Consider the following 24,555-nt stretch of genomic DNA (forward strand, 5'->3'; position numbering starts at 1 on the left):
GCCGGGGGAGGGGGAGGTGAGCGCCCCCTGCAGGGCCAGCAGTGGTACGCTCCGCCGGCGGGGCCGTGTTCCCGCCCTCGGGGCGCGCGCCGGCTCCCTCAGGTAGCTGTGAGGGCGCGGCGGGATTGAGGGGTCTGGAAAACCATGGGAATGTTTGAAAGCCTCGTATGGAATAGCTACTACATTCAGCTGAGATACGAACTTAAAAAATAACACCTACTTTAAAAAAAATATGTAGAAACATATATATATTTTAAAATAAAGGTTTCCCTGCCACAGAAAGGAAAAAATGGGGGCAAAAATGGGATAACCAGCTAGAGTAGTTTTAAAAAAGGATACTGAAAAAGCATGGGTGGCAAAGGGTTAAAAAGAGATTAAAAGAAGGTGTTAGTTTTATGGCAGTCAAAACTAAAATTTAAATCTTTGGTTTTTCCTCCAATAGCATAAATATCATAGTTCAAAACAGGGGTGGGAGGCTGAACAGAAATGCCTTTGGAAGACATAACGTGTGTCATAGTAATATGCACAAAAATAACAGTGATGAATATTCCTGCTGGAAAAATACAGCATTAATAATACAACATTATTTTTAATTTACTGTTTCGGTTCAGCAGGAGTTTTGTTCCCAGTGGCACTGTTGCCTAATGCTGCCAAGTGCTGAGCACATCCTGCCTTCTGAGAAAACAAATGATGCCATAGGATAAGGAAACACACAAACAAAAAACAGCATATGACACAGCAGCTCCCTGAACTCCCATCCTCAGTCAAAATTTGGAGGGTAGAGCACAGTTTTAGGAGTATAACAAAAATAACTAATGCTGATTGGCAAATGCAAGATACTGCCCATGATAAGGATTGGAAAGGTCAGGGCTTGATATTATTCATAGAGTACATTTAGATTATCAGCTAATAGAATATTAAGATGTGTAATTGTTTTTAAAAATTGAATGTCCTGAATATATATTTAAAACTCTATTTTAACAAATCATTGCATTGTAGTAAGTTAGAAGTTCATCAAGATTGCTAACTTAGTTAAAAAAAAAAAGCAAAAAACCCAACCCAAACAACAAAACCCCACTAATTTAACTTAGAAGCATCAATTCTTTAATGTTACCTATATTCAGAAAAATTGTTGATTTAAAAAGAAAGCTTGAGTAGTTTTAGTCTCATTAGTTGTAGTGTCACTGAGAAAAGAGTGGGTACAAGAAAAAAGAGTATGAAACACACAGAATAAGTATCTTACTGCTTTGGTAAAGAAGTTACATACACATAAAGGCTTGTAAATATTGAATGACTGAGAAAATAATTCAGTTACGTAATTTTTGTTCCTGTTTACTGTTGTGCATTTAACTATCCCAGCCTGACTGTGCTGCCAGTATTTTTGTCTGGAAACTTGTTCAGTTTCTGGATAATGAACACGTTCTATCTTCTACTTCATCTCTCTTATTGTAATTTTTTGTTATTTGTGAAAAGGCTGTTCACACATTATCACACAAAAGTGATGATTTTGTTTGGACCATTCGGTTTATCTGTTGTTAGAATTTTTGTCTCATGGAGCCTGATGTTCAGAGATAGTTTAAATATTTTTAGAAGCAACCATATTGTGTATTTCAGATCCATCTTGCAAATATATGTTGAAGATTCTCTAAGTAGAATTTATAAGAATAGGAATTGTATGTAATAATCTGGAATTATATGGGTCTTTTTCAAAACACCGTTTTTTTAATTCTACAATAAGGTTTATGTGCTGCAATGTCTATCACGGATCTTAACACACATTGTTTATAAGAAAATATGTAAGTAAACCTGAGTAGTTAAGTATTAAAGCATCCACAGAGGCTGCATCAATACGTTCCTGGTTCATCATTCTGCTATGAAAGTGGATTCACATTAATTTTTTAGTTGTAGCAAAAATTCCAAACTCAACTATATCATCCAATAGTTTGATAAATTTTGCTTGGGCTTTCTGGCATTCATTGTACTTCCTGGAAATGCAAGATCTTAGGCTGGCTGAAGTTTAGCTTCACATGCAAAAGTAGTTTAAACTTTAAAAAAGGAATATTCTTTGTTATGGTTACAATTGTGCATAGGAATATTCTTTGTTATGGTTACAATTGTGCATAGGAATTTATATAATTTGAATGAGAAATATATGAATTCATAGAGATGTTTTTTATTTATACGTTAATCATTAGATTATATGGTTCAGAAAAAATGAATCACGGTGATGAAGAAACTGTGAAAAAACCCAGTGTGGCGAACCTTGATAAACTTTTAGATGACTTCTTAGACATAGAAAAGGTAAGTGAAGAAGATAAAAAATGTTGAAACTGCTATCTATAATTATTTTGTGACATTTTTGAGAGCTTTTCAAGTGAAAATTTCTTCTGAGTGGTATCAGCTTATTGTTATACCTTGTAATACCAATTATATCTTGGCATCATAGAAGTGAATTCTGTGAAGTCACTTTGAGAGGAAAACAGTTTATAAGTAATTATGTAAGTCAGCATTCCTAGTTCTGCAGGTAAACTTGCAATAGCACAGGCCCTCAAGTCTAGCATTGTTCTTCTCTATAAAGGAATTTCCTGAATTATGAGAAATAATAGGGGTTTGTGACTGTAGTGTTGTGAAGTTGCTGAATTAATTTAAAACTCAAGATTTAAAACTTAAACCTTATTAATATAATGTTAGTATTTTTCCAATTTTCTAGAAAATATCAGAAATTAATGAAGCAAATAACCTACTGATTCATCAGCTGGAAATGTGTAACAGGTTGCTAACATTAAGCCAATCAAAGGAGGAATCAGTAAAAGAAGGTAAGTTATTTTTTTAGTAAGGTCTGATTTTTGCATATATTCAGGAAGTTCTGTGAGATATTTCCATTATTTTCAGTCGTATAAAATAAAAAATAAAATAGCAAGGATCCAAAATACTGTGTGAAAAGCAGCAATGACTAATCTTAGGTCATGTAATTAAATCCATCTCATAGTAACAGTTTGCATTAATATTATGAGAATTCAAACTGTTCAATGAAAGCTAATACAATGGTATTTACCATTTACAGGTGGGAATTATAAGTCTATGGTTGTAATTAAAATGTTGCCAAATAAAGGTGGAACTAAAGAGAAAACTACAAAATTAAGATTTTTTTGTTTTATTCTAGAACTGTATGTTTTCAGATGAGTACTTGAAATGAGAGATAATATCTAGTACTTAGCATACATTTGTGGTTGCTTATTTTTCTTTAGCTGGTAGAGTTGCTAAAAGGTGCACCTTTTTGTAAGACTTTCATCTCTTGGAAGTCGACTTGCTAAAAATTAGGAAACAGGATAGGAATAAACTTCATTTCATGCCCGAATGAGATTGCCAGTTGGTTTCGCTTGATTCTTCACTGGGACTTTGATAATTTAGCATAATCAGAAATTGAATATTGAAATTGAGAAATTAAGCTATTGACTAAGAGAGTGAAGTTTGCTAATCATGATAATCCATTCAGATATACCAAAAAACTCATGATACAGGATGACAGGTGATACAAAGGGGAGATGAAAAGCAGTAATAGTGCATATGGGAGGCATTTTATACAAACAGTGGTTGAACTTGGATGGTGACTTCTCAGGAAAGAGATCTTGATGTCCTCTGAACAGTTCTCTTAAAATGTTAGTGCTCGAAGAAGCAAACATGGTCCCAGCTAGGACTGCCACAGTCAGCCAGAAGTGCACATTACCAAACAAATATGTAGAGATGGGAGTGACTCAGGAGGCTGAGTCAGAATGGAGCTCAGAAGTGGTAACAAAGGCCAGACATGCTCCAGGGATCACCACCAAGTCTCCAGTGCTGAGGCAGGTCTGATATCAAGCCAGAAAGTCACTCCCTAGATCATGACCAGGGTCTAGCATGTGGCTCGACACAGCTGCACCACTGGCCCAGGGCAAAAGCCTCAGCTCAAAACCAACTCCCAAGGGAAAGAGGGGCAGCCATTTCTGAATCAACTTCCAGCAAGGTCACGAGCTATACTCTTTCTAAGATCACCTTGTGCCCAGCAAAGCACCCAGAAGATTCATTCACAATTTTGGAAGATCTGAAGGAAGACATAAGTTGACTGGAAACTTTTTAGCCTAAAGAGAAGGAATAGAGCTCATAGCAGCAACACTCTGAATGGCACAGAGAAAATGACTACGGGACTCATTGTCCAATGTAATAAGAAAACTAGGTGGAAATAAAACTTGATTCATTTAAAGCTTACAACAGGAGGAACTTTTCCATACGTTACAAAATGAAGTTAAATCAATTCCACAGAAACCTGTGGATAACAGAAGTATAGATTAGTCCAATAGGATTAGAAAAAAATCATGGAAAAAAACTTTAAAAATTTTTATAAACATGAAGACAGTATTTCTCACTGAGGTTTCCCTTACTTCTGTGTTTTGGAAGTTGAGAGGATGTATCAAATGTAGTGTTTATCTAGCTTTTTTTCCTCTTTCGTGAAGTATTTTGTACTGGGTATTTTGATGTGGAATAGTGAACTGGATGAACTTTGGTTTGAGTCAGAGACACTTTTTTATTTATTAAGCAGAAAAGACAGTGCAGGACAGTCACTCAAAAAAAGAACAAGAAGCTTCATTATTGATGAAACCAGAGAAGAGTGGGTTTATATATAATAGATTGTAAAAGGGGAAAGGAAAAAGTGGCCAAAAAGAAGAAATTATTCTTACTGTAAAACGTATAGGATAAAAAGTAGCAGAGAAAGTGAAAGAGACAACTTGGGAAATCAGAGCAGCTGAGATGACTGCAACAAGGAGGTAGAATGTACTGAAAACAGATGAAAGTTTGAAGAGATTTGAGCTTTGTAAAAAGCAGTGCCTCACTTTGATGAGATAAGAGAGAAATTATTTTATGAGAGAATTATGCTGATACAACTGAAGAGAACAGCCTCTGGAGCTTCTTCTGAAACACGCCATGGAAAAAAAAATTGTGGGTGGCAGAAATCCAAGTAAAAATAGCAGAGGAATCAGCCTGAAATATGAGCCAGTTTTAGCAGCAGGGATTGTCAGGAAAAAACAAATTTCAATAATACTGAAGTCATGGAAGTTATATGGAGGCAGTCAGACAGGAGGCAGAATTGCTGGAAGACAAGGATTCTGGTCAATGAGTAAGAGACGTTGCAGAGATATTAGTAGCAGTATCAAAAAAAAAAAAGAGAGAAGCACAAACTTGGAACATGTGTGGATGTGCGACATCCAGGAGGTGATTCCGAAAGTTTCTTGATGATAAGGAAGTAAAATACAAATAAGATACCAAATGAGTAGAATGCATTTAGAAACTAAAACAGTTATCATGGTTGTTCTATTAGGTTAAGCTCAAAGAGGTTGTGGAAACTCCCTCAGTGGAGGTGTTCAAGAATTGTCCAGACTTAATCCTGTGCCATGTTCTCTGAGATGACCCTGCTTGAGCACAGAGGTTGGACCAGATAACTCACTGTGGTCCTTTCTGTGATTCTGTGCTTTGCACCTTTATTAAATTCACCTGCTACACTGACCCTTCAAAAGGGGTGATGGCATATGTGCTATTCAGAATCAAAGTACTAGAACTTTCACATCTAAAGCTCAATTCTTTGTATAAAACTTTTGGAAGGTCAAAACACTGTGGGTTAAAAAAAACACCACCGCCTCTTTAATACTGATGTGGTTATAGAGGGATCCTGTGCAGAACTAGACAAGATGCAAGGGACAAAATACAGCATTGATATTCTCATTCTTGCTCTGGCAACAATTATCCTAACAGACTGTAGTCGTGACAGTGGCTTTTATACAGTGATATTGCCAACTGTGGCTTGGAAAAAAGATTTCTCCTAGCCTTATGTCCCAAACTGTTTTCCAGAACCAGCTCAGCCAGTTCCTGAAAGTTTCTTTTAAAGAGTTGGCCCAAAGGCAATAGAAATTGCTTATAGCAGAGCAGCAGAAAGAAAGAGTGCTGTGGAAGGAAAGACTGTGGTTCTACCTATCCTGAAGGGTTTGTGGCTACTACTGGTAGTGGGGTGGAGAAGGTGGAATTTTATCCTGGCTTGAAGAACTTTGTTAGTATGTGAAACAGAAAAATAGTAGCGTTTCATCCCAAGAAATCTCCAACAAGTGAGAACCTGAGGGCTCCTTGATATCCTTGATTGCCAAAAGTTTCTCTGTAGAACTGTTTAGGGTAAAAGAAGACTAGGAATTCTGAAGGAAAAGCAATGGAAGAAAGAAAACTTCTAAAACTCTAGGGAGAAGGCAGTGAAATGCTTATACCCAAGATAAAGTGGGAAAAGATAAGCAGCTTGGCAAGTATACATGTTCTGGAAGGTCATAAATTAACTGTATTTTCTTTTCATACGTTCTTTGCTGCACGAAGTTGAGATCCAGAATGGTAGTTTTTGTTTTATGTATATCACTCCAGATCCCCTTAAGGCAGATGCAAGTCTGGCATTCTTGTTCTCTGCTCCTAAACCTTCACTATGGTGACTAAATTGCCTCTTGTGGTACCAGTTCTGAACTGCATTCTGCTGTAATTTTTTAAAAGGAAGCAATCACACTATTATCTATGAAACACGTAAGGTGGCTCTGTTTAGCATCTTCAGAGTTGCCTATTTGTTTACTTAGTGTTTCTGAGGTGTTAAAGGAAAAAGCAGTTGATGTAATTGCCCTGTAAAAACTCAATTAGAAGTGCAGATGGATGAAACTGCAATAAAGTAGTTACTAAGCAGGGAAAATGAGCACTTAGGCTGTGTGGTCTTTCTGCATGTAGAGAGCATTCTTTACAAGGAAGAAACTACACAGAATCCATAACAGATATTCCAGAGATCCAAAGAGTTGCAACCACTTAGCAAAATTCTGCTTTTTCTTTTTCTTTTTTTTTTCTTTTTTTTTTTTTTTTTGATCACCACCATTGGTCTACCCTGGCCTCCAATCGGGAGGCCTGGAGACACACCATCTATAACGCTGCTGCTGCTTTTGAGGACACACGCAGGATCACTCTCAAGGAGAAAAGACAACGCAGAAAGAATCGCATCTTGTCGCTATCACCTGGGGAGTCTTTCTGCTGTGCCTTCTGCAGCCGGACTGGTCTATCTCGCATTGGCCTTTTTAGCCATCAGCGCGCTTGTAGCGAGCATGGGTAGAGCCCTTCTCAAATCTTCGTTCGCGAAGCCTATCCACGAAAGACAAGCAAAACTTGTGGGTTCCCAGTAATTTCTTCCAGTCAAAACTGTAATTACATATGAGATTTGCCAAGATATGTCCTTTAAAGATAAGAAAGATATTCTTGTGAGCAGATATTCTTGGGGCTGAACAGAAGAGTGGCTTGCATCTGAATAGCTGGGATTCTTTTGAAGACTGGATGCTGCTCTAGTGTCCCTCCATTTTTGCACGAATTACAAGCATTTGAATTTGTTTCCATGCATTTTCAAACGGGAGGAAGTTTGTAGTAGAACTAGTTGGTACAAATGGGCATGCTAACCTAGTGCCTCCGACTTGGAATAGGATTTTTCCACAGACGGTTTTGATCCAGTACACGAAGTGAGGGCAGAGGGTGTTTCTGTGCTGCTCGTGCTCCCTCTACTGGTTGTTTTTTTTTTGGAAGCATGTAACAGAAGACATCTGGCTGAAGTGCTCGGCTGCATGAAAAGCAGACTTAATGGAAGAATAGGCTAGCAGTCAAAAAGATTGCGTGGAATCTCTTAGCTGAGATCTTAGTTCGTCTTCCTGATTCCATTATTTATAACGTTGTCTCTAATTATATGATGCACAGTTTTCAGCAGAGCTTCAGTCTGATGAGACGAGTAACTGTTAATTAGCCCACTTTTATCTGTTGTGGAAGTTAAAACCCGCTTAGGAAATGCAGCAGCACTCTGGAAAGAGGGAAATTTTAAGAGTAAACAAGCTCAGTTTAAGTGTCTCCACTTTTCCCAGTTTCTGACTGTTTTGCGATGCTACTGGTTTTACAAGGAACCCAAAAGGGATAGAAGTAGTGTTTAACAAAACCAGATGTTGTATTACAGGAAGTACACAGGGTGTTCAAATATCTAAGATACAGCTTAAAAAATAAAATCATGAAACACAAATATGCAAACTGATAACAGGTTGCGTGTGTATAGATACAAATGCACATAACTATTTGGTATTAATTGAGATAATGGGGATATAGTAGCATATCCTGAATCTCTCAAAGTTTATGTTAAGCAATAAGATGAATGTTAATATGTACTAAAAAGTGGGTGAGAGACTGCAACGAGTGGATATGGTTGATCTTCTTAAAAAAAAACTTGGCAAAAATGCTGCCAGGAAAGTAAGCCACAGTTTCATTAAATACACAAATTGCTGGAAGATTGATATGGAAAACTTTTATTATTGACCAGAAAACAATAAGATCCTTGACTTCTGTCAAGAAAAAAAAATTGATAGTTTTATGAAATCGTTTGTATATCTTCATTAAATTGACTTTAATCTATCAAACTAAAAACTAAAATTAATCTGTAACTATGTAATAATAATCCGTGTTATTTCTACAGTCAGTAAGAACACTTAGAATAATGTTTAATCAAAATTATTGTCAAATATTTGAGAAAAGTTTATGAAGACAATGTAAATTTCTTCTTTGTGAAGAAATTATTCCAAAAAATCTGCATTTTTTATTTCTTTTAGAATGCATTACTCTACAGAATGTGATAAACGGTCTAACACAAACCATTGAAAACCAGTGTAATGTCAAAGGTAAAGGCAAAAATGTTCTTATATATGCTGTACTGTAATTTCAAATGAGCACGCATTTAATGTTTTTGTTTATATTTACTGTTTTTTTCCAGACAGAGAAACTCACTGCCAGACAAACAGAAAGTGAAAAAATATTTCTCAAATCAATCTTGTGCAGTAATAAATGTCTATTGCTATTATTCTACTTAGAATCCACATGTAAAAATGTTCTGCTTCAGTGAGGTTATTTTAATCAATACTTGGGCTTTAAATTTATTTCAGTATAGCACAGACAATTTTACAAAAGGTTAGAAAGCATCATTCAGCCTTTCATCTGTATTAAAGTGTTTATGCATAGTTTTTATCATGTTAAACCAAAGAGTCTTAATCCGTAGGATAATTTTCTTGAAGTTTTGCTGTTATTCGTAAATACTTGAAAATTCCTAATTTTTAGTTGAAAATAAAATACATAAATATTTGCTATATCTTTATACTACAGTTCTACTATAATTAATTTTATAACAATTATGTGTTCAAGGCATATTAGCATAAATATTAATAAACCTCTAAAACTGGAAGTATATTGCTGCTTTTAATACTCAAACTTATATTAATTTTTTTTAAAGCATCTATTTTTCCTAAATTCTGTTTTTGAGGTACTACTTTTGAGTTTTTAGGAAACAAGTAGTTAAAGACTTGCATCGTCCAATTTGTAACTGCTGGAGCCATGATAACAGTCTTTTATTTTCTGAGTCAAAGAACTTTGCATCTAGATTTTCTTGAATACATCATTTATCAGGAGGCTAAAGACATTTCCATGTAGTAGTACCAGGCAAATACTATTATTAAAATATGATTGATAAAAAATGGAGAATAAGAGCATGTAATTCTGTAAATGATAACTATTATGCTTATTAAAAAGTTTCTTAAAGTTCAGCAAAGACAAAAAATGAAAGGAATTTCCTTATTCTGCTTTCATGCTAATGATATTGTCAAAATAGTGTGTCATATAGCTTTTTATTTATGTAGATGAAAATGATAGACTGAAGAGTACCATTCACATCCTGGAAGATAAATTAAAGGCTTGTGAAGAGGTACGTCACAAATGATCATTCTTTAGGTAGAGGAATAATATTTTGTATCTCTTGTAACTGTTCATATATCTTTATATTCTTGGGTTTGCTGTTGACACCCTTATTGTTGCTCTGACAGCACCCATGTGAGAAGAGACTGAGAAAGAACTTAAAAAAAGTTAAAAGAACTGAGAGATTAAAACCATATAGGTGATGTGAACTCAGTCTAAGATGCATTTGGGGTTTTTTTAGCTCTGTTTAGCTTTAACTTCAGGTTTAAATTCTAACCTGTTGTATTAGAATAATTTTTTGTGTGCAAATAAGGTTTTTATATTCAAGATGCTTGATTATGCTGCCATAGAATCAAGAATGGTCTGATTTCTAGTTTCTTTGGGAATAAATACTACAAAGATAATAGGTCTCTACTTCTTATCTGTGTCTCATAATAAATTCCATTTGCAATCTCTCTCTGTTTTATCTATGGCACTTGTTTTTGCAAAGGAGGTAAAATGAGCAGGGCTAGTCATAAGTTGTGTTAGTTTTCTGTGCACAAAATGCAGATCTGTCACCTGTACAGGATTAGGAATATCACTGATTTAGTTTGTCTGTGTTTGTACAATGAGTTAAATATTTATACAATTTGCATGCTCAGACTCTGAGTATCAGTGCCACCAGCATCAGTACTGCTGGTATTTCTACTGCTGCCAGTATGAAGTTGTGGAATCCTTGGTATAAGCAATACTAACAAAATTCATACTTAAAATACAATTTTTAAATGCAGTCTTAAAGATCCACAAAAGTAAAACTGTAGTCCCTGAACTAACTGCACTGTGTCAGATCCCAGACTGGGGAAAGGAATATTGCTTCTCCATTTACCTGTTCTCTTAAGAAGTACAATTTCTAATTTTACGTTAGCTGACAGCTGCAGTACAATGAAATCTGCTACATTTTTCATCTGTGGATTTCAGCCAGACTGTGTAAGAAGTAATTTGGCATAGTGAACTTGCAAGATTGAGGATCAAACAAGTACTGAATTATAGAGTATATATTATAAAGCATATAATTTTTGCCTGATTGTTGGGCTTTGCACAATCTGCAAGGTTTTTATAAAACATTTTACATTCACAGGAATATAAAGATCAGATTGAGAAACTCACGACAGAAATTAAAAACAAAGAGGAAGACCACAAATTAGAAATAACACAGTTGAATTGCGATATAAGGAAAAAACGTGAGTTCTGCTACATTTCCTCTAAAAGCTCCACTTTTTTTGTGGAGACATATGAACACTAGAATTGGACAGTGTTTAACTGAATTTTATCTTTGCTAAAGAGGAGACAGTGACAATAAGGCAACACTGGATGAGGAGAATTTCCCAAACAGTTAGAACAAATGCTGAGAACTTGGATGTAAAAATCTGAAGGAATGAAATTTTGGGTAACGTGTAGACTGGAAACTTGCTTTGAACTATAAACTAGACTGCTGTTAGAGTGTTCTATCTATGTTCAGGAGAGTAGGACATTATTTTTAATAAATAATAATACTGCAGTGAGAAAAAGCTGATTTCAATATTATTTTTTTCCATTAGAAGCATAACCTTGGAGAGTAGGATTTTTTGCTCGTCCACATAGCTGAAAACAACTAGAAAAGTTTTTGTAAAACAAGATGATTTTTTAGAGAGACACCATATTACTGGGATGGGACAGGGTGGTTTTCAATCAGTTTTGGTATGGTTTTTGCTTGAATGAAGATGTTTACCAACTTAACACTCACCTGATATTCAAGGAAGTTTTAATATTTAAGAAATTATGTTATTTTTCCATCAAATCTTCTATAGTCATAATATTTGGTGATACTTTGTTGCTAGTTGAAGTAAAAGAAATGGAGTACAGAGAAGAGAGAGAGAAAAAAGATCTGGAAATACTAGAGCTAACAAGACAGCTGAAAATTCAAAATGAAGAGAAGCAAAATGAAATAATCAAACTGCAGATAGAGGTATGCGTTACAAAGCTGACTTCAAGATGAATTGGGCACTGGGTAAACTTCAAGAAGACTTTAGTGAAAAATATTAATTAGTACTAAACAACATAATATGATGGAATCTAGAAAACTTAAAAAATTATTGTCTTTATGAAGATCAGTGGCATATGCTCCCTTCCCTCCTCAATTGAAACCGACTCACTTCTGCTCAGGAATCAAGTTCTACCTACTGTATAGGGAGACTGAAGTTTGCACTGTTCTTGTGTTAAATTAAACTACTTTGAAACTTTTCTAGGTTTTTGAGCCATAAAAAAACTGAAACAACATTTTCTGCTTAACTTTCTTGTTTTAATTTCTAAATTATGGGAATTTTTTTTTTAATAAACTCCCAATAAAGAATTCTAATCCTGCAGAGATTTAAGTCTAAGCATTCAACATGTATTTCATTGCTCAGGTTTTAAACCCCTCTCGTTACAGAAATAATTAGGGAAATACTTCAATCTTTCACATATCAAAAAAAGAAATAAAGTGTGAAAGGGTTCATGCTAAGTTGCTCTTGGAACATGAGGGAAGGATGATGGTTTCAGAGTTTTTTAGCATTCTCTGCATTTTCCCCTCCTGTGGCTCAGGAGCCTTCAATTTATTTTTTTTTCAATAGTGTCTTTTACATCCACATCTTTTTGATCATATTTGTACTACATATCTTTTGAAATATTTTGAGGCTTTTTTTTAAAGAAACATAACTTGTAATTGGGTTCTTTCTTTTAAATATACCTACATAGCTTCATTTTCCTAGGATTAATTAGTAGATAAGCTTGTTATTACTTAGTAGATAAGCTTGTTTATCAGGTGAAAAATGCAACTAAAAAAAAAGTGAAAATTATACTTGAATTATTTACTATACCTTTTTTTCCTGATGGTTCTTACTGTTTTGTCTTTGCCTGATTCTTTCAGTTCAACGCTAAATTAGCAAGAGCTCAGGATAAAACCACCAGGTCGTTTTCAGATGCTTCTGTCTTGCCACAAAGTATCTATCGAAGGGTATGTGCTTTAATAGCTCCTGGTCCACAGATACCGAGTGCTGTCACAGCCTGTTTGAAACAGGACTTCCCTGGGTTTTGTCCATGTCTGTGTGTTCTCTCCCACATATCCCTCCCACACCTAGACAACTAAATTCATAGAATCATAGAATAATTTATCTTAGGACAGACTTTTAAGATCACTGAGTCCAACTGTCATGTCTTTTTGCGTATTGATACCGCCGGGGTTCAACAACAAAGGGCCACATGTGAGGTGGTTTTCTAACCACCAGAATGACCAAACCGGAAACTTAAGACAGAACTGACATAAATGACACTGATATAAACTGTCTGTGGGCATTTTTTTTTTTTTTTGGTAGGCTTGAGACTTTGGGATGTCACAAAAACAGGATTCCGAGGAAGTAATCTTGGTCATTCTGTGATACAAAATAATGAGGGAAAACATTCTTATTAGAAAAGGTCTCATTTGCAATAGCAAATTGTATTTTTATATAATTCTGTGTGATGTTTAACAGTGAAGCCTTTGCTTGCATTTTTACAGAAGCTGCAGCATCTCCAGGAGGAGAAAAATAAGGAAATTGAATGTCTCCGAAACACCATAAGAGACTTAGAGCAACGTCTTCATAAAGGCCAAGACCTGCACTTAAAACGGAAGCGATTTTGAGTAAATGACATGAAGTATTTCAGTAGTACGTACAATGCAAATACAGGTGGTGTATTTCAAACTGTGCATCTCAAAGTCAAAACGATATATGAAGATAGTATTTTTTATTGAAAACGCTCTTGTCAAATATTCCGAAGGCATGCACTCTGTGTACATTCAGGGCTACACTCTTGCTAATCAGCATTCACAATAAAAAGACTCAGGTTTTGCAGGAGTAATAATTTCCCTATCAAACCATCATTAATTATGGTGTATGCTTTCATAGCAGTTTTCCTTTCACAAATACTATTTTCTTCATCCAGAAATCCTTCAAACAACTGGTTTTACTTCCATTCAGTTTATGAAACGATAGAAATGCTAAGCTACCGACAGAGAAATTATACAAGTTTCAGTGGTATATTACCTTACTAATCGATACAGATTTATTGAATTCAGCACTGTTATAAACAAAGATAAACTTATATACTAAGATTAAACTCATTTTATCCCTCCCTTTTATTGATTCTGACACTCATTCTCCATGAATAGCTGTTAACACTGCTTTTTGCTTTAGGCATGATCTTACTGATTTAGTAGGATTATGTATTAATTAATCCTTGTATTGTATCTAAGCCACAAAAGTTAAGCATATAAATCTGTTACTTTAAAATAATGCAGTTACTGTTTGTATATTACATTTTGAACAAAAAGTTATTTTGTCACATGGCTCAGGAATAAGTTTTTTGTGTACATAGTTTGTATCCCCAGGTTAGGAAAAAAAAACTAACTCAACTTTTGAATAAAAATTGATTAAACTATCTGTCTTGGTTATCTTCTGTTCTTTATTGCAAAACATCAGACAGGAGCCCCTAGGTCATAGTTTACGCTCCTGTCCTCAAAAATGCAAGAAGAATGTTAGAAGAAAAACAAGAAAGACAAATTAATCAAGAATGCAGACACCTTCCCAGTGCACCCAAAAAACAAACTAGCGGCCAATTAAATTCCTTTAAATTATGAAGCTTTTCACTGGTGGAATTTGACAGGTATTCTGTAATTGTAAGAGCACTGCTCTAAAAGTCTAATTCTTTGCCATATTTTAACTCCACACACCTGTCAGTGTAGTTTTTAATTTTGGGCAACAAAAACACCTAATCTGTTAATCTGTCCACTCTTGCAACCATATGAATTTAGTTAATAGGATTCCCTTGTATTTTGAAGGTGCTTAGTTTGTTTTTCAGGCTCAGTTTCTTGCCTTTTCCTGTCACTGTCAGGTGTCACTGGTTTCACTTCCTCCTGCTGCTGCTGACTGTCAGGCAGCAGAGAGCAGACGTCACTGTCAGGATTCAGTGATGTCCTCTGCTGCCAGCTGGCCGTGTCACCTGCAAGAATTTGGAAGTGCTCCATGACACTGTCAAGTGACAGAATTTCCTAACTCTTCAAACAGAAGGTGTCGACAATGACAGCATCAGCTACTAGAAGTAGAGTCTGATGCTGTCTGCCAGTTTCAAGTCAACTGGTTCTTACAGCTGTTTTTCCCTTTTTTTCATAGCTTTTTCTCTTGTGTAATTTCCACACTCTCTCCTGGAGGAGCAGTGTCTACCTGCTCATGACTACCTAACTGATCGTGTCTGTGATGGCCAAACACTCTGTGGCGCTGGCCACTGTGAGGGTGGTGTCTCCCAGTTTCAGAGGAAGCCTGGCTGTTCTCCTTTTTGGGATGATGACTGCTGTGCCGGTGGTGGTGGTGGCGGTGGTGGTGGTGCCCATGTCTGTGCAGGTTGTGGTGATGGGAGTGCTGACCAGTTGGTTTTGGTTCTCTCTCTTCTAGCTTATCTGCTTTTCTGGTGATGTTTTCACATATATCATCAATATCAGGTTCCTGAAAAACAGAGGCTTGTGTTAAATACAAGGCACAGTATTTAACTAGTTGTAAAATATTAATTAACATTTTTGCAGAACCTGAAATCCAGTTTTAAATTATTTGTGCCACTTTGTTGAAGAACATTTGAATGTATCAAAAATAACCTTGTTGCAACACCACTGATAACAGGGCTCTTAATACAAGCTTTAAGCAATTACAATTCCATTAGTTGCTAATAACAAGTATTTTTTTTCTAGATCCCACATCTGACCTGCCTGTGGCCTATATTTATATGGAAAACTGCGTTATGGGATCAAGAATTATTATTCCTATTGAACTTTCATGACTATGTATGTACATTTCTTGATAATCCTTAGAGTAGTTCTGATCTTTAATTATACATAAAGCTACCCTTCTTTTATAGCAGTAACAATAATTTGTCATCTTGTATTATCAGTTTTTTAAATTAACTGTTGTATAATGTGTTTAAATGCAAACTTAAATGAATATATAAACCTCAAACCAGCTTTGCTTCAATTCCCAGGTTTAAAAAATCATACTATCCGTTTATGTCCTTACCCATCCCCCAAGACTAGAGTAGCTAATTGCTCACTAGCTGTATATAACTCCACAAACAGAATTAGCCTCCAAGATTACATTTAGGTTTCTGACAATTACTTCTATCACGGGCAAGTATTCTGATAATCAGTCTATTATAAATTAGATCTAATTAATTTGGAAAAATGTTTAAAAACTCTCTGGCAAGACACATGAAATGTGTACATTCCAAACCATGCCTTTGTGGATTAATCTCACTGAAATAATTTTTTCAGAACCAGTCAAATTCAGTTTCCTGTCCTAGTAGACACAGAATGAGACAAGACAATACCGTGTAAGAGCAGTTTCCACACTTGTTTTCACAGTATGCAATCTTAATAGCTTCTTCTACATATTGGAAATGCAGGAAGGAATAGGGCAGTCCCAGATGATACACCAGACGGCCACATCTAAGGAGAGAAAGAACTTTGTGGTTACACATATATGAAATTAGATCTCTCTTCTTATCACATCTCATTTTGTTCACATCAATCCACCCACACTGTATAGTCCTATGGAAAGTGTACCTGTTCAAGGAGTTTACAGGCAAATCCACTGTCTTGCTTACAAATGGCTGCCTGCTCAACTGCATCAGCCAGTAGCATGCAGAGAGATTTCTGGCTGTACTGGCAGAAGCTTCTGAGTCAGTAGCCCTTAGACTAGCAAAGGTACACTCATTACAGGCTATCTGGCTAATGAGGAGGGCTGTTTTCACAGCACTTGTTGCATCCTTACAACATGTTTTTATGTAACCTCATATGTATTTTGATTGGAAAGTGCATTGCGGTGATTTAGTGTACATAAGGGGATTGGTATGCTGCCTATTTGCTCCACAACTGTACTTGAGTGTTCTGATATGCACTTGGCTACGCTACTGGTCAGTTTGAAGGAGTTGAGTAAATCCAGAACCTGTACACAAGGCCACCTTGTTAAATACCCACCCTCTGTGTGGGCCTCTAGCCTTAGCTCCTTATGTGTCTGCAGTGCATGTCCAGCAACAGGCAAACCCACTTAGAATGCTCATTACAGTAACATCACTAGGATAGATTTCAGTTAGAGTTATTACTGGCTCTGCCAAAATATACAAGTGCCAGAATCCTGTATCAAAAAGTTATTTTCTGCTGAAGTTTTAAGTTTCAACTGAAGACTAATTTTTCCATATGTCTACATTTTCAACAACTCTGGTCAAAATGTTTCCACTAGAACTTGGATAGCTTTCCTGCTTGATTCTGATTTGACATGCATGGGTGTAATGAAGTTACATTACATGTCTGAAATCATGTCTGAAAATAAAAACAGGGTAAAACAAGAAAAATGTTATTAAATTCTGCACTCAGTTACATTAATCATAATACACAGTAATTATAAAGAAAAAATTATTTATTCCAAAATTACTGCAAAAGCAGACTTTTTCTCCAGTAAACTTCAGCTTAGAAGTTGATCACGATGTCTTTGTTATTTGCACATAAATGAAATAACATAGATTTACAAAGCATTACTCTAATTATATACAAATATTTTCCTTTGTTTCTCTGTAAACACATACCTGTCATAGATGAGAAAGTCATCCTTGTTTCCATTTAAGGTAGTCCAGACATCATCTTGTTGTTCTTCTTGTTGGTAGACACTAATATAGTCTGAAACACTTTCTTTCAGTAGGTGAAATTTCCTCTGGGATTGAGCTCCCTGATGGTTGACAACCACATATGAGATGTTGACCAGTCCTTCATTCTCTAACTTTACTCGCAGGTCCTCCAATCTAGTGGGAATGCAAAGAAGCAAGACCATAAATCATTAGAGAATCATAAGATTTGCCACAAAAGTGAATATGCTTCATCTTGCTTTCGTTATAGTGGAAGTTATTTTATCCCAGTTTTAATGGCAACAGTCTAACACTATTAAAACATTCTTGCCATTTGCCATGATTATCAACTATACTGTCACCAAACCAGACTTTACAACAGCTAATATGCCATGAGTCTTGTCCTTGTAAGTAGAATGCAGTAAATCAGACATCTGTTTTCAGACTGAATTCAGTGTTACTTTTATATCAGCTCTTTCATAGTCTCCATGGTCTAACACCGCTTATTTGATGGCTTTAATCGAATGCTGAGGGTTTGATTGTATACTTGGTTAAAGAATGCACACCATAAATACAGCAGGAAAATGAATTATCAAGAAAGCAAACCTGCAATAAAAGGTCAACAGCTCTCCCACTCATCTTGACACGGCTATTTTCTGTAATGGCCAGAAAAGGGCTATTACAGCAGCGGGGTCAAAATGAGTGCCATAGAAACTCTGTACGACCTGTCTGGCAGTTGTTAGTCTTTTCTCTGACTTTTCATCACAAAAGTATATCTCTGCTACTAGTAGAGAAAGCCAATTTCTTCCTTGATGTGGGATTTCTTCCTTTTCATTTGTATCCTTCCTATTGAATGCTCTAGAAAACTTTAAATTTTCAGTCGCAGGAAATCATCTAGAATGTGGAAAATTCTTTTAAATCTTTCTAAAATGTGAGAATCAAACCTAACTACCTTGAAAGCCAACTGCAAAGCCCATCTGTGACTCTGATAGAGCTAGAGATTTACCAATGCTTTTTCAAATCCAATTCTCAGTAAATTTGCAAAGCCTATTGTACTGTGAAGTTATGCAGCCACAAGGGGCAAACTAAGATGTTCTTACTGTGACTAAAATTGAAGTCTGAAACAAGTATTATTAATTTTTAAGCCAAACTGATTTCACGATCACTAAATGAATCCAAGATAAAGGCTTTATGCAATTCCTGTTTGGGTCATCTCAAAATTATTTTCTTGCTACTGTTACTGTCGTGATAGCTAATTATTTGCAAAGAGTGGGTTCTAGAAATCATAGCCCCAGTGTCCCAGTCCTATATGAAAACATAACACAGCTGACTTCTTTGAATGTTTCACCTAATTTTTGAAAGGCCACTCTTCACCTTATCTTCTGGATTTTTATGTATCATAGAATCAGACGAGTTGGAAAAGACCTCCAAGATCAAGTCCAACCCTTGATCCAACACTGCTGTGGTTTACTAGGTCATGGCACTAAGTGCCACATCCAACCTCATCTTGAAAACCTCCAGGGACAGTGGATCTACCACGTCCCTGGGAAGCTCATTCCAATGCCTGATTACTCACTCTCTCTGTAAAATTGCCCTCTTGTCTTACTGCTGATTACCTGGGAGAAGAGATCAAGCCCCACCCGGCTACAACCTCCTCTCAGGGAGTTGTAGAGAGTGATGAGGTCTCCCCTGAGCCTCCTCTCCAGGCTAAACAACCCCAGCTCCCTCAGCCTCTCCTCACAGGACTTGTACTCGAGTCCCTTCACCAGCCTTGTTGCTCTTCTCTGGACCTGCTCCAGCACCTCAATATCCTTCCTGAACTGAGGGGCCCAGAACTGGACACAGCACTCCAGGGGTGGCCTCACCAGCGCTGAGTACAGGGGAGGGATCACTTCCCTGCTCCTGCTGGCCACACTATTCCTGATCCAGGCCAGGATGCCCTTGGCCTTCTTGGCCACCTGGGCACACTCTGGCTCATGTTCAGCTTCCTGTCAGTCCAAACTCCCAGATCCCTTTCTGCCTGGCCTGTAGCGCTGCAGGGGGTTGTTGTGGCCAAAGTGCAGGACCTGGCACTTGGCCTTGTTGAACTTCATCCTGCCAGAATCAGCCCAACTCCATATATGTGTATATATATATATGACTTCTGAACACAGGCTGGAAAAGCACATTAAAATCATATGGTTTTATTTGTCTTTTCCCCTACAGATCTTATCTAAGAAATGAGTGATCACAGATCTCTATTTCATGTGATCTAGCCATGTTAGAGAATTGTAATGTTTCTTGGCTTCAGTGTCTTTGCTGTCTTAATCATCTGTTTTAGCTGAAGCATAATCTTGAGGAACTGTTTCTGTTGGGTTTTTGTGTGGTTTGGGTTTCATTAATATCAATTTGGAGAGGATGATCTGTCAGTCAATACTAAGTCAAGAGATAAAGAATCTTTTCCAGTGGCACAGAACCCTCCTGCTGAGAGTGAAGCTGGTCACTAGGTCACATATTGCAGCTGCAGTGGTGGCGTCTGAGGCAGCCAGAGTTCACTGAGTGCACTGTGGTAGGGCACACATAGTATCCTCAGCTGGGAAATAAAAACTCGGAAGACATTTATGCTTACCTGGAAGCCTGCAGTAGGCACAATAATCAGCTAGCCTGGAGGAGAGCCACCACAGTCACTGTGCCTCTGGAGTTCTGCATTGGGTCCTCCTCCCCAATACGCCATTCTGGAGGCTCCTGGCAGTTCTGGACCTCAGCCCCCCCTCCTGGGAGGAGGCAGAGAGCCAGAACTAGCCCCAGCCCTTCCCACATGGCTGGGCTTTTCCTGAGAAGAGAGAAAATAAAAATGAGATCAATACCTAAAGTTCAGACTCTGAAACTCCCATAAGAAAAGACAGCAGCATTTTTGCTCCATTCAGTCCAAAAAAGAAAAAAATCAAACCTTCAAGAATAAACTTGAGCTACTTTATTTACTGCTCAATGTCTTTGATTTTGCAGTGGAGTTCCCTATAATAAATAGGCAGGTTGTTTGGCTTGTCTGGGGGTTTTTTGTTGTTTTTTTCTTGCTGCTCTTATTGTTGTTGGGGGGATTATTATTGCATTTGAACAGCTGAAAATAACCATTTAGAATAATTGGATTTTCTCTTAATAGTACTAATCAGACGAAGTTATTTCTTCCTTTTAGTAATTTCTTCTTGATTATTTTTACCACTTCAGTTACTTTAAAGTGGCCTTTTTCTTGTTTTCTGAAATCAGTTGTGCTGAGCCAGTTTACAGTAGTAAGAATCTAGACTAGTTCACTCCAGATTCCAGGGTAATTTCACTGATTTAAAAGTACATGCACCGGCACTGTATTTCAGTACCCAGCAAGTACTACAGAACCTAGCAGAAAAATAATAACAAAAGATTTCAAGATTTTTCCAAGTATTTCTGGAGTATTTGGATCCTACTGTGAAAATCTCTTAAAAAGACAGGCACTAGAAACAATTTTGCAAAAACAGGAAATGAAGACTGAGTTTCAGGATTCCTCAGATCTGACAAAATCTCGTATTCACACTTAGTCCTTTTAATGTTTATGAAAATCAAAGCACATGAGAAATTCTGTAATTGCCTTTTCCTTTTATTCTATTAACATCACAATTTTGGCTTGAAATGTTCAGAAAATACTCATTATCAAGAAATACATAAAGTTATAAACCTGCTCTCCAACTTGTGGAATTGTATAACTTCACCATTTACATCAAGGTCTCACAGAAAACATAGAATAGTCTGGAAACAACAAGGTCTGATAAATAACATGTGTTTCATCAATCTTGTCGTATTCTAGGAAAATTAAAACCTTTTAGTAATTGATCTTTTAAAACAAGAGCCAGCTGCTGCATTTGTGAAATCCAGCTGTCCCTACTGTTTCTTTTCTGCAGTTCTACCAAAAGCATTTTAGGTACAGTACTTTAAACTGTGGTCCAATAGATACCAATAGAGCCCTTTCTTTCGCTCTTTCCACATATCAAGAAAATCTCCTGCCTTTGCATCCATTCTGCGCAGATGGAACTCTTTGGACTTTTTGAGATCCTTCTATGCCTTTATAGTAGCCTCCTGCAGCACTGGCATACAGTGCCCAGCAACAGCTGTCTCACCCTGTGAACCACAGGAGAGCTATGTTCTACGTTATACTTCTCTTCACATTTCAACTGTATAGTTTGTTTCCAATGGAAATTTCCACAGTCAGCCTTTTCAGCCAAAGAAACAAGCAGACACTCTGCCAAATCTGAAGTCATGAAGCTCTTTCACAGTAAAGCCAGCACACTTACCCTTTTCCTCCTCCCCCTTCTTGGCAGCTCCGCCTGGCTCTGCTGGAGAAGAAAACAGTGTGGGGAAAAGGGCTGTGGTATTTATATGGCTCTTGTTTATCTCACTTTGCAGCTACGGTTCAAAGTTCAGGGAGCTTTTTCTGAACAACGTTGCAAGTGAAGAAAACTCCTTTAGCAAAAAGAGACAAAATATTTATCCATTAATTAATTCAAAGTGGAAAGCATTTATGGTGCATAATGGCAACGTATTTTTAATTTAATGATTTCAGACATTGTGTAATGTGGTTTTTTGGTCACCCCAGTCATCTGGAGGTAGTGGTACAGTCAGGGGAGGGGGATGGGCCAAAGAGTCATTATTTTCTTAGCACAGTGGTAACCACAGTGAGGGGGGGAAGGTACTTCTCTATTTATAAAAACGCTGAGCTAGCAGGTTTTTTCTCATGTGCTTTATCTGGTATTTGCCTTAGAGAATGGTGTGCTCTGTCTAAGGACATGTGTGTACAGAGCTCCTTTTGCCCAGCTGCTCTTGATTACATCACTCTGCTCTCAAACTTACTTCAGTACAACTTGCCAGTTTATCAACTTTTGCTGAAAGTTAGAGCCCAGAACTTCAGCCATTAAATCAGTGGGAAGGTCATGAAACTCTAGCAATAGCTAACTGGCAATAGCTACACCCTCATCACTGAGGTATCTGAGGACATTCAGGTTAAACTGTTTCCTTACCCTCTTGCCTCGGTGAGAGAACAGTTTGCTTGGGTTTGATTTCCTTCAAGGTAAATGTTACGTGTCTTGATGGGGAAATAAATATTTAAAAACTGGGTGTGCCCTCAGGAGTTCACAGTGGTGAGATTGACATTGCTTAGTTCTATGGCCTGAGACTATCTTCTGCACAGATAAGCTTTGTGTTTCTGGCTGGGTGTGAGAAAAAGAACTGCTGACATTGGGGTTTTATGCTGTAGAGGTCCTATACACTGGTCAGTGGAAAACAACAAGGAAAATCTGAGGTTTTATTCAATAGTCTTGGACGATACAATGCAGAAAACAGACAGACATCATATTGGGCCTGAAGTTTGTTTAAAAGGTGGAATGTGTTTATATTCCTTGTATTGTTAGGGAAACACATCTTGTATTCTTTGCTGCGTTGGGACCAAGCCCTCATATCTGTGATGTCCTGTACTATTCCAAATGATAGACAATTTGCTGACCTCCTGCTTCAGGATTGGGTGTTGATTCTCAGTGCTAATAAAGTCCTGTAAGGTTGTCTGGAAGCAAGTATGTGGTATGCACCATGTCCATCAATTCCTACATGAGCACGGAAGCAGCCAAACAGAAATTAAGCAGGTCTCACTAAAAGGAATAATAAAATTTATTCTATTAATAGGCCTAACAAACCTATTATTAGGGCTAATAAAAATAACACAGCTCAGTAGTGATTGACAGTTGTTTTCTTGCCAATTATTGCAACACAGGTGAAGATACTCTTAAATGAAGAGCAATATTCCATCCCTATTTCTTTTCTGCTTTGTAGAGAGGATGTGGACAAGCTTTGATTAACAAGTGCTGAACCCATAAACTACATGTAATACCACTGAGTGCTGCTGAGACATAAAGCCTGCAAGTACCAAAGAACAAACAGGCCAGACAGAGTGAACTGAGCTGAAGCAACTAATACATAAAACAGATAATTTGCTGTGGAAAGCAGTCTGAGGATGGAAATGTACAGTGGTCATTGTACTGCCTCAATAATCTGACTTAAAGCAAATGGCAGGGAATATTATAATCATGGCTGTGGATTAAGATAGAAATGTATAAACATTAAATATGTTTAAAGTTCAGTAGTTTCTCAGTGGAAAAAAAATCCACTTCCACATTTTTTTTTTCCAAACGGAAGATAAAGCTATTAATAGTCTAAGAATTTGACCATTTAATTTCTTATATTAATCCCCCTTCTGTTCATAGGCTTCTGTAGCCCTTTGTCCATAGCTTCTAAAGAAACTATTGTCTTAAATCTTAATATTGCTTCCCACTGCAAGTATTTTCTTAGTTGTTGAGTTTGTTCCAATCTCACAGCAGGAGGGAGTTATGAACTCTAATTTGGACAAGCACTCAGTTTTAAGCAATAATTTTTATAATTATCATCCTGTTTCTAATCACTTCCTTTTGGGAGGCAGAATAATAGTCCTGGTAGAAATAACACCCCCCTTCCCTTCTTATTGAACATCAGTTCTCCGTTTTTGGACATGTTTCAAACTTTTCAAAGTATCAGAGCACAGAAATATAATTTGTTATTTCTCTTATCTTGTTTAATAATGTACACATTTCTTAAAAAAACCCTGAAACCCAAAAAACCCAACATGATACCACAACTCAAACGGATAAGGAATTGTGGCTGTCAGAAATTACATTCTGTTAAAATCTGCTGTAGTGATCTATAACCTGTGCAAACAATGAGAAGACCAGGGCAGAACACAGATCCAGCACGAATTCTGTCCTGAGGCCTTCGAACTTCAGAGTCTGTTTTGCTCTTGTGACTGAAAGGTGTCACAAACAGGGAATTCAAAGTCCACTTACAGATCATAAGTCTCTACTAGTTCTTCTCGTGTCCTCTCAGACAACTGTGTCAACTCCGTGTAGTTACTCATACTTTAGAGTGGAAAATATTGCAACAACAGCGGGCTGTTAGAGTTACTTAATGCTTATATAAAGAAATTTCCATTTGTTTATGAGGCCTTAAAATCTTGAATAAATGCTGTAAAAA

The 24,555-nt window shown here is 36.9% G+C and overlaps 2 protein-coding genes across 2 annotated transcripts; one reads left to right on the plus strand and one right to left on the minus strand.

Annotated features, from left to right (window-relative positions):
- The first annotated feature begins 2,214 nt into the window (after positions 1 to 2,214).
- Positions 2,215 to 13,480, plus strand: CCDC152 (coiled-coil domain containing 152). Its single transcript, XM_050329290.1, has 8 exons — positions 2,215 to 2,301; positions 2,711 to 2,816; positions 8,676 to 8,744; positions 9,753 to 9,817; positions 10,925 to 11,027; positions 11,664 to 11,791; positions 12,731 to 12,817; positions 13,358 to 13,480. The coding sequence occupies exons 1-8, from the start codon at positions 2,215 to 2,217 to the stop codon at positions 13,478 to 13,480; spliced, it is 768 nt and encodes a 255-aa protein (XP_050185247.1).
- Positions 13,481 to 13,567: 87 nt separating this feature from the next.
- On the minus strand, positions 13,568 to 21,876 carry SELENOP (selenoprotein P). Its single transcript, XM_050329289.1, has 5 exons — positions 21,798 to 21,876; positions 20,108 to 20,311; positions 17,464 to 17,676; positions 16,210 to 16,327; positions 13,568 to 15,338 (listed from the first exon to the last, which is right to left on the minus strand). Exons 2-5 carry the CDS (start codon positions 20,296 to 20,298, stop codon positions 14,682 to 14,684), a joined length of 1,179 nt encoding a protein of 392 aa, XP_050185246.1. The 5' UTR covers positions 20,299 to 20,311; positions 21,798 to 21,876; the 3' UTR covers positions 13,568 to 14,681.
- Positions 21,877 to 24,555: the final 2,679 nt, after the last annotated feature.

The sequence above is a fragment of the Myiozetetes cayanensis genome, unplaced genomic scaffold (genome assembly GCF_022539395.1).
Source record: "Myiozetetes cayanensis isolate MyiCay16 unplaced genomic scaffold, myiCay2020 scf4, whole genome shotgun sequence".
In the NCBI taxonomy this organism is placed as follows: Eukaryota; Metazoa; Chordata; class Aves; order Passeriformes; family Tyrannidae; genus Myiozetetes; species Myiozetetes cayanensis.